Source organism: Chelon labrosus, assembly GCF_963514085.1.
Source record: "Chelon labrosus genome assembly, chromosome: 3".
In the NCBI taxonomy this organism is placed as follows: domain Eukaryota; kingdom Metazoa; phylum Chordata; class Actinopteri; order Mugiliformes; family Mugilidae; genus Chelon; species Chelon labrosus.
The window spans coordinates 22,387,370-22,398,126 of NC_140339.1; the positions used below are offsets into that span (position 1 = coordinate 22,387,370).

Consider the following 10,757-nt stretch of genomic DNA (forward strand, 5'->3'; position numbering starts at 1 on the left):
TGTATGGTGCCCCCTATTGGTAACCGTAAAGCCTACAAGTGATGTTCTCTCAAAGAAGTAAATCACAACGCATCAAAAATGTTTTAAATCAAATAAAAAAAGCAAATCCAGTTGTTTTGTTTTTCATTTTTATTGAAAGGAATCGTGTTTCCCTCAGTTATCTAAAAAAAGCTTTCTTCCACATTGCCATCGCTGGGACATATGAAGGCCAAAACTGAGCGGTGTGTCAAAACCAATGGTTGAATTAAAAATTTTGTACAGTATAATGGTCAGTCTTTAAAAATAAAAACTGTCAATGAAACAAAACAAAAACACAAAAACACTCAGGTGTGCATACTGTATGTGTGTGTTTGTGTGTGTGTGTGTGAACGTACGCTTGTCTTCTGTACAGAGATCAGGGGATGCATGATCTGCTAAGATTACATTCTTGAAGGGCTCACGGTGCGCTGCGGTTTTATCGAATCCTCTTCTGTTGGCGTGCGCGGTAGATGTCATGTATGGGCGGAGCCACTGCTCCTTTGTCATCCTCCTCGTCTGAGTCTGCGTTAGGCCTCTTGAGTGACTTGGCAATAGCGTGGTTCTCCATGGATCCATTGCCCTCCCCTCCTGCATCGGGCTGTCTTCCAGTGATCAGCTCTACAGCAGCGTCAACAGCTACAGAAAACGTATCAATGACACATCAAATAGGAGCAAGAACTACATTTTAACACACTGTGACGCAATTTATAACAGTTCCCATTTCCATCTCGTAGTAGAAATAATATGAATTCATATAAAGTACTGACAAAAGCAACTTACTTTCAGGAAGTGTGCATCTCCTGAAAGTTTCCATGAGCTCATCCACTTGAACGAAGGGACCCTGCAACAAGGCGCAAGCACAGACTCTTTGAATCCCAGCACAAAAGAAAAATAAATCACATCTGCTTACATCTTTTATTCACTGCCTGTTAATATGAGCTTGATAGCATTAAGCTGCTGCTACTCACAGTGAAGCACGTAGGCGGAGGCAGCAGCTTCATCAGGACAACAGCAGCTGGGGGGACTGGGAAAACTCCACCAGGGACAGGGTGTAAACCTGGAGCTGTAGGAAGAAACATGACATCATCAGAGACGTGCAGTCGGTCAATGGAGACGGCAACAGCATACATGCAAAAATAGCTCAACATAGTGTACGTAAAGAGTAATAATCTTTCACAGATTTATTGGACAACTTACGGGCAAGGTGACGAGGCTGAAAGGGGATCATCTGAGTGGTGTCTGGTTTGGGGTACTCAGGTTTACGGTCAGCTTCGTCCTTTAGTGCAGGCACAGAAGGCGCCACCACGGTCTCTGGGAGCATGGCCGCCAATTTGGCACGAGACACGTCCTATGAACATGGAGCCAATGCATGTTAAATATCACTTAATGCATGCTTTGGTAGCAAGAGTAGCCCACGTTGTGTCACCTACGTAGAGGATGTACATACCTTGTACCCAAGGGCCTTGAGTTCACTGGCAGAGCAAGGATACAGGTCCATGAACTTGTATCTGTCTACGAGCAAGGCCGTTTCTTTGCCCTCGTACTCGTCCTTGAAGGCTGTGAAGCGCCTCCGCTCAACTTTCAGAATACTGGCCAGGTCTCCTATGTTGCTCTCGAAGGCCAGAAACCGAGCCCAGATCTCGCTGAGGAACAAGAGACAAATAATTTAACTAAATCGTCCGACGTGCCAATTTTACGACAAACATGGACACAGTGCAGAGGCAGTACGTCGTCCAGACTTGACATTTACCCTGACTTTTCTGGTGATAAGCTTCCTGAGGTGAGGACACGTTCGAACAAAACTCTAGTGTTGTTATCCTCTGATGAGAGAAATGAGAAGGGAAGACACAGTTATAAGTCAGACTTTCGTTACTATCACAATAACAGACGTTTTCCAAAGCAGACGTTAAAACATCACAGCTTCTCTGGTATCAAATGTAATCAACAGAATAAGAAGCAGATGAACCACATCACTGCTACATACCGTTAAGGTGTGAGAGGTAATCAATGTACGCGAGTATGTACTCTGGAATGTCCCCATACTTCTTCAAACCAAGCTCAAAAATCTTAAAGGCCACTGATTTATCCTGTAAAAAAAACACAGTAAATAATTAAAGACGTGTGTATTGAGATCTGTTTTAGTCATATAGAGTGCACATGCTCATGTTCTTACTTTGCTGCAGTAGTATTCCATCAGCGCTGCGGTCACGTACACATGGTGACGTGTGCGTGGATCCTCTCTGGCCTTTTTGAAGATGGTGCGACCGGATTTGATGCCCTCCGCCCTCCTGGCAAACTTCATGTACTGGATGTACACCAGCGTGGGGTCAATGTCCTCAATGGCCAGCAGCTTGTTATAGATGCTGTGGACTTTCTCGTGCTTCATGCGACTCTGTGAGGATTGGCAAAATGAGATGAGCTGTTATGTCCCCACCACTCTCGCTGTCTCGGTTAGAGTTCGTGCTCGGTACCAAACTGGACACTCACTTCCTCATAGTCGGCAAATGAAAAGTAAAGAAGCATGTTCTTTTTTAGAAGAGTCCCAATGGCACGTTCATAGATGTTTGCTGCCTCGTCACTGAACAGCTTTGAATTGTTCATGTCCTGAGAGAGAAAGATTAGCATTTGACTAAATGAGTTTTTGTCAACTTGACACATAATATTCCAGATGGGAGTGTTTCATCTCTTACCCCTTTCTCTGCCAGCAGTTTGCTGGACTGCTCCAGATACTGTGCTGCTTCATACCATATGTCAGGATGGTGGCCCAGCACCAGCAGGCACTGCTCATAGGCGAACATCACTGCACCACAGAAGACAAACAACATTTAACAGCTGGTCTCTATAAAATACAAAGTCAGCGCATCTAATCCAGGGCTGAGGAGAAAGTAGTCAATCTATGCCCTCTGGTGGCTGCATCCATATATTCATTTCATGTATCTTCAGTGATGATACGAGGACATTACTGGGATCATGGGTTGGTTGAAGCATATATAGAGATATGTTTTATTAGTTTTAACCCACCTCTCTTTGTGATGAGCGTCTGGTCTTCTGTGCGCAGTGGGTTGCTTTTTTCCCACTGGATGTACTTCTTCCACATTTCCACCTGCTGGGCCTCCTGAGGGGAGTTCTGGGGTGGCACTGATGGCGCATTCCTGTCCAGCCCCTTCATCACTGTCTCATACTCCTAAATCACGCAAACCAAACCTGTATTAGTTTACAACGACACTACATAGCACGAGGATTCAGAACAGGTCTGTGCACATTTGTGACACCTGGTCCAACGCCTCACCTTAGCCACCCTTCTGGCATTCATGTAGTCTCTACTTCGATCCTCAATCATCTTTTTGGCCAAATGCACATTGATGCCCTGTTGGTGAGACAGAGAAGTCATATTAGCTTTCACTTTTATATTTTATAGCTAAAAAACTCAGTGCAAACACAGAAACACAGGGGGAAAAAATGTGTCACTTGCCTCCTCATATTTGCTATAATCTCTCCACAACTGTTCAATGTTAATCATGGGGTTCACACAGCCTCTCTGGTACACCCTCCGAACTGCAGTGATTCTCTGGTTCTCTGCGTATGACCCCACAGCCTCACTAATTAAACGGAAAACAAAAATGTTTAAAGAGTTGCTAACACAGGTCAGGAATCCTAACAATATTACAGGAAAAACACACTTACACTCCTTTTAGGAAATTGATGTAGTCCACCCAAATCTGAGGGAAGAACGAACAGCAGTTAGGGGACAGAAGTAAACAGAAGCTCATATTCACCGTCATAAATAAATAGTTCCGATCTGTGCACCTGGTAAGACATAATTTCCATGCCAATTTTGTCCAGGGCGAAGTCGTACGCCTGGGCCATCTTTTCTCTGGAGGCCAAAAAATAAAGGTATCATGCAACATGTGGATTCTGTCAACACAATTACACCCACAATGCAACATGCCGTCTTACTTGTAGCTGGGGAGCTTCCCTTTGGTCTCTCGGACATATGAGAGGTAGCATTTCCACAGGTCGATGTGCAGCACTTTCATTAAGCATCTCTGAAACAACTATCGGCGCAAGAAGATGTTAGATGACATCAATTCAGATGGGAGTAGAGACACAAAGGTACTGTACTTTATAAGCGCTGTACAACAGGGCACCTGCTCATCTTAAGTATTTCACAGATTTTAGGTAGCATGCCAATTTAGTCACTAGAAAAACTCAGAAAAGCAATTTTACTAATGCCCATATGTCCGATTTGGGGCAGGGAGGAAGCTTTTACATAGCACAGTTGTGCACAGTGTACTTTAGCTATTCCGCTTCATTAGACAGGTCTCAGATGTGGCCTACATTTCAGTGCGCTCAAAGGTTCAAAGTTTGTTAGAGGTGAACAGTTTCATGTGCTGTACATTTGATCAAAACAAGACACTTGTGGAAGTTATGCAGTATTTTTTGGAGATTATAAAATGAGGAAACCCAGCAAGAAACGACAAACAAGCAGAAGCTCCCAATTACATGTATTTCATTTTTAAATAAAGTTGTTTTAAAACATAAAAAGTGATACCAGGGAACAGGTAGGGTATTAAACAATTATGACTTAAAGTCAGTATGCAACAATTCATAACATCAGAGACCTTTCATTCATTCTCAAAAATAACATTTTCTCTCACATGAACTTTGTCCTTCTTAAAACAAAAGTAACATGTTACTGTCAAATGTCAATTTTCAGATGCCTTGTAATACCCTAGTGGTTTTAATATGCATTATACAGCCAGAGGTTGTGATTTTACACACTGTGAGCTTCCATGAGTGGGGTGGACACTTACCTTTTCTACCTTGTCATAGTTTTTAGCCTTGATCTGCAAATAAGAGTGTAAACGCAACGTTAATTCAAACGCCTCCTCTACTTTTAAGGCTTACAGGAATCATGCATTCATGCAAATGTAAGCACTCAACGACTCAAAAGACACTCAAGCACTCACTCGCACACACAGACCCTTGGAGATCAACAAAGTGAAATTCACACAAGGATGACAAATTTTAGAAGGGGTTTATTTTCTTGGTATATGCGCCACAAAACCCAGAGAAAACACCAGTGACCATGAGTTACAGAAACAGTGCAGAATTGAAAGATCATGTTCAGGATAAATACTGAAAAGGGAATCTACGTGGGAGAGACTGTGTTTAAGATTTAAAGAATGCCTCTTCCTTTTACAGCCTCGGGTGTGTGTGGTCCCTGGATAAACTTTGCTGCAGCACCGAAATTTCATATGGCTTAGTGCTGATGAGCTGAAGCAATAGTCTCAGAGCTCCCGCCAGTAGAGATTTATTGGAGTTATTTCTGTGGTATATACACTCCAGTTCTACGTGGGTAATAATTTGCATGGTGGGGAAATGTCCACAGAGATAGCCGAGCACTTTTGCTGGTACCTCAGCGCAAATGATGTACTGACGTGGCAGCTTGAGGAGTAAACGTGTTCATGCAGCATGAGCTTTATAGACTTCAGCTGAAAATTCACACACATTACCACCAGCCCTGTAAAGGTTTTCAAGCAGACCCTCTGTAAAACACACATCTTTACAAGATTATTGAAATGCAACCAGAATACAGTGACTACAACTGTCCACTGCTGCTTTAAGGCCCATAAAATTCAAAGCATTTCTTATCCGTCTCTGCATTTGTATGGCAAGATCTAAGTTTTTACCTCTACACTACCTGCTCTTTGAAAATAGGTGTGAAGTTGTGGGGAAAGGATCACCTAATGAAATAAGATTGTTTTGTCCTTGAAATGTAAAAACATCGTTTGGAAATAATTTGGCATGCCTGAGAAAGATATTTTTGAGTTACTAATTGAGCTTTAAAAAGTTACAATTAAACATTTTTTTGCAGCATTAGTGTTCCAGTCAGTAAAACGCCTGTTCTATATCTGATGCAACCCTCAGTGGTGCTGTCATGTGCTACAAAAAGATCAGCTACATAATGGACCCTGGGGTATGATAGGTCTGCTCTCTCTCCCTTTTCTGCCTGAGTATTTAGTACCAGGCAACACAGGTCAACTAAATTCAAATTCTACTGGAAATAACCCACTAAAAAAAAAATATAAAATCCTTTCAGGACTTGGTCAACTTGATTTAATATAATAAAGTTCACACAGTACTTACACAATAAAATGGGAATTTGAAAAATTACACAAAGATCTGATAAGAGGAAGCAGGAGAAAGAAGCAGATTAGTAGAGAAGCATGATTAGCATTGGGAAAAACCACAACCAACGCAATCATAATGTATCTGTGTGCGCCGACATCTCCATACACTGCGCTGAATATGTGCGGTAATTCTTCAGTTCAGCTGTGAATACACAGAAACTCAACTGTGCCCGGTTCCCCACGTTAAGACAAGTTACAAAGTAGGAACTGTGCAAATACAATAGATCCTTTTTTCTGAGAAAATAAAATTTAGACTAAGCTGATTTGCTACTTAGTCCCCGCTGGTTTTCTCCCTCTAGACCGGTTTTACTCTGCTGTAAAGCATTCTGCCGGAGTACAAAAAAAAAAGAAAAAAAAAAAAAGACACAATGAGAAGCACGGGGAATCCTGATTTAACCGTCAGACTGAGGAAGTTGGCCTCAACATCTTCTTCTCGCTCACATTTTGTCTTCAACTCATGTTTTCTTAATACAAATCCTCAATTAACTCGCAGATAACCTACACTTAAAATCATCATACGTAGCTGTTTTCCCCCCAATACACTGGCTGAAATAGGCCTGACTGAGCTGGACCTTGAAAGGGTGTGAGTGATGAAAAATAATTAGTATAAAGTACCAAATCTTGCAATGAGAGCTGTGTAAAATCTAAAGGAAACAAGGCTCACACACAGGTGTAGCGGAGTATTATGCAGGAGTACACTTTACTTTTTAGTGTGACCAAAGAAATAAAGTACACAAAAAAATTAAAGTGGATGCCACTAAGGGTGTAGGTACCCAGAATTCCTCAGTCTGACCTTCGTACACATACTTACCAGAGGGGAGTTGTCTTTATACTATGAATTACAGAATAAGTTATCAAAATGCTCTCCTAATGCATGCCTTGGATTGTAACACTATGCGGAGTATTGCACTGTATCTCTAAATCTTCAGCAGGAAGGAATACAAAGCAACTATGCCAGTTCAAATATCCAGTGTGTCACTTCAGCAAACAGAAACCTCTATGCACATACTCTTACACAAACTGATAGGTTAGAGTGGGGTTTTGCAATGAACTGAGTATGGTCTTAAGTAGGTATGGGTGGCCAATCATTTATTTTTGTGGGAAAAGGCCAAAGAATTTAAAAATAGCATTTAACTTGCATTATTAAGCTTTAAGGGTTTTGACTATTTGCATAAGCTAAGAACAAGAATAGCCAAGACTCTGGGAATCTGATGGCTAATAACCGATTTTGGTTTAGAGCTTCTAATTTTTTCTACCAACTTCCCTTTTTATTTATTACTAGTCACTAAACAGGTAAAGCATAATATATTTCCTACACGTTGTATTTTGTCAAGAAGATATGGGCAAGTCAGTCAAATAACAGTCTGCCAACACGTCTCCTAGAAGATCTACTGGTTAAACTATACACATGTCGACTTTGTACATCAGTATAAAAATAAAAGAAAAATATCTATTTTAATAAATCAAATTTCACTGAACAAAAGTAACATTTCCACTGCAGGAAGTTTCCTCAGGGACTATGAACCACAGAAGGGTTCAGTAAGATTCCAGAGACCAGGGTCTAAATTTAGCTCTGGGGAAATTGTACCCAACATACCCTGCTTAGGTGTGGGGGAAATTTTCTTTATTTAAAAAAGGAAAAAAGCAAATGCTGAACATTTTTGATTGGTTAACTGTTTAAAATCGATTAGTTTACATTAGGGCTAATATTTCAGACATTTTCAACCTGCCTCATCACTACTGCTGACAAAGTGGTCACTTTATCTGGCCATTTTATCGTCCTCTGCATTTCCATTACCTACTGGCTGTTGTATGGGTGTGTGAAACCCACCTGATCCTAAGCTTTGTGGCGCAGACACAGAAAATGTATGGTCTGAAGAAGCCATTTAAGTTCCAGGGACAACCCACTACGATATTAAATATGCATCACCTATAAATTAAAAAAAAAAAGTCCCCGTCTTTCAGACAAAGGGGCAATGAAGTTTCTTTATTCTCAGTTTTAACTGTTTACTGTCAAATAATCTAACAAATAACCCATAACTAATCATTCTAGTAAAGATATTTTTGTGGTGCTTAATAACAACACTGTTAAAAAGAGTAACATGTTAGAACTGTGGACATTAGTGGCGCACTTAGAAGAAATCACTAAGGATTGGGATTAAGGCCAAGGGGCAAGTCTAGCTTCCCCCAAGGAAGAAAACCCACAACAACAAAACAACTAAAACAAAAAGCTGCATTTAATTTAAATCATAGAGGTATAGTCAGTTTCCTGAAGCACACACTGGTCGTTTAACAGGGAACCTAATTTGCTGCTCAACACTGTGATCAATTTTTGGCAAACACCAGCTGCAGAATTCACCCGCAGAGGTGTAGGCGATCCGAAAATGCCCTTCACTAGGTTGACTAAAATGATTATCTGAGAGTGAAAAGGAATCAACCTATCAAACAGCTAATTGGATAAGGGCCTGGTGATGGCGTCATGGTAAATGGGCCTTGTAGTCAGAGGGAGCGGGGAGACACATCTCGAGGAAAGAATGGGTCACACATTCAAAATACGTGTTTATAAAATTACCCAAAAGAAATGACACAGGAGGCAATAAATTGACACAACAAGTGAATAAAAGGCTAATGCACTCCAATACCATTAAAATTGTTTTAATACTGTTGCAGACCAAACATGCAACAAATGCACTTTACCCCATTTAAATATGGCGCAGAGAATATGTATTTTGTTTAATCCTGGGCACATAGGAAGAATTTTGCGATAAAGAAACGGTTAGAGCTAAATTCCCCTTTGTTTATGTTTAAAGGCACAGTTCTTAAATCTCACTGGAGCCTGCTTAACCCCAATCTTTGCCCCTCTTACAGTATAATAAGTTTTGAACCGTTATATGTATGAATTCATTACTCTTGATAAGCTTGTGATGAAAACTACACGTGTAAAAGTTGTCCACTACACCCAAAGTAGCCAGGCTCTCTGTGATTTTAAACAAGAATTGTGACTTTAAACTTCACGGAAGAAAAGAGACATTTTGGTTGTGTGAAAATCACATTGTTGATCATGTTAGGAAAAAAAACCCAGCCATGCACACTAAAAAAAAGAAAAAAAGTATTAACCTCTGCTTCAATGAATAGTTTCCAGAATCTGCCAGAACTTGGGAACTGTGAGACAAGTCGCTCATATGTCTTCCTCGCTTTATCTATGGGTTGGTTCTAGGGAAGGAGAATGCATTTACATTCCACACACTACATATAGAACATAGAAAGAAGCAATCACGTGGGAGGAGGTGATGTGGTGCTTTGTATCTTAACAATCAATAACCCCTAAGCCCACCCTTAGTCCCAGATTCCTTAACCCCAGGAATACAACTCTGTGTCACTAAACCTGTGCTTCTCGAATCAGAATGCTCCATGCGTCAAGGTCATATGGATTTTCTTCCAACTTCTTCTCTGCCTTCTTCACCTTCTCGGGAATATACTCTGCCGCCGCCTGCAAGGAAACACAAAGGCATAGGGCAAACACAGTTATTTCTCAATAAGCGCTCACAGTGCGTTGTATTGACAACTCTAAAGGGCTGATGGGTGCCAAGTAACACCTCACGCATACATGGAGATGGACCGGTATCCCACTAATGCGCTGGAAAATTGTTGGTTACGTCGCTGCATTACAAGGAACACGTGAACTCGCGGATACTAAATGGTTAAATCGAACACAGAACATAATTTCCCCACTAGCTAGCTAGTTCCTGATAGCTGGCGCCACTGGGGTAGCATCCAGCACAACGGAAACGAGGTTCAGCAACACTGGTTAACTAGCAACCGTTAACACCGTTTAAACGCATTGAGGATTTGGAATGGAAGTTGGCTCAACGAGCGTTAACTAGCAACAAAGCTACAACAGTCAACACGGCGAAAGACAAGCTAACCTTACAAGTCACACGCGTTATTATTAAATACGAACACATATTGACACCTAAAAAGTCCCAAATACGCTCCATGCACGACAGAACGGTTGGTTTTTAAATGTTACACAAACAAGCTAAATCATGATATCACTTGAGGAACGGTTAGCTTGCGCCTCAGCAGGCGAGCATGTAGCTACCTGGTCGGCTGCTCCCTCGGTCGACATGGCTAGAAGAGTAATCTAGGTAAAAAGTGTTTAGTCAGTTGGATTAACGTTCGAACAATAAAGCGAAGGCAATTCTTTTAAAACCGCTAAGTAACTGGCATAGCTTCGAAGGGGTCGATCACATTTCCTTCAAGCAGCTAGCCGCTCACTGGCTCGCCGATGTCTTAAAATGGCGTGAAACGGGTGTTCCGGTCCGCCAGTCGCCACCACAATAATACTTCCGGTGTTGTGCCTGAATCGGTTTCCTAGTCGGGATATATTCCCTTTGACCCGCGTCCAGAGTAAAGCTCGCCCACGAAGTGTTTTTGCTCGTAGCGCTGAGGTAGTAAGGACAACCATGTGGACCCAAAAATGTCGCTGTTGGCTATTTTTGCGGGAGAAGTTTTGTAGGAGGTTATGTTGATTATGAAAATGAT

General features: G+C 41.5%; 1 protein-coding gene across 1 annotated transcript; it reads right to left on the minus strand.

Moving 5' to 3' along the window:
- Positions 1–127: 127 nt before the first annotated feature.
- On the minus strand, positions 128–10,510 carry cstf3 (cleavage stimulation factor, 3' pre-RNA, subunit 3). Its single transcript, XM_084541410.1, has 20 exons — positions 10,315–10,510; positions 9,598–9,702; positions 9,330–9,425; positions 4,833–4,865; positions 3,976–4,073; positions 3,826–3,892; positions 3,703–3,737; positions 3,491–3,617; positions 3,308–3,385; positions 3,040–3,202; positions 2,709–2,818; positions 2,506–2,622; positions 2,192–2,410; positions 2,003–2,105; positions 1,769–1,838; positions 1,466–1,661; positions 1,216–1,366; positions 987–1,081; positions 799–859; positions 128–654 (listed from the first exon to the last, which is right to left on the minus strand). The coding sequence occupies exons 1-20, from the start codon at positions 10,339–10,341 to the stop codon at positions 455–457; spliced, it is 2,151 nt and encodes a 716-aa protein (XP_084397536.1). The 5' UTR covers positions 10,342–10,510; the 3' UTR covers positions 128–454.
- Between the last annotated feature and the right edge of the window lie 247 nt (positions 10,511–10,757).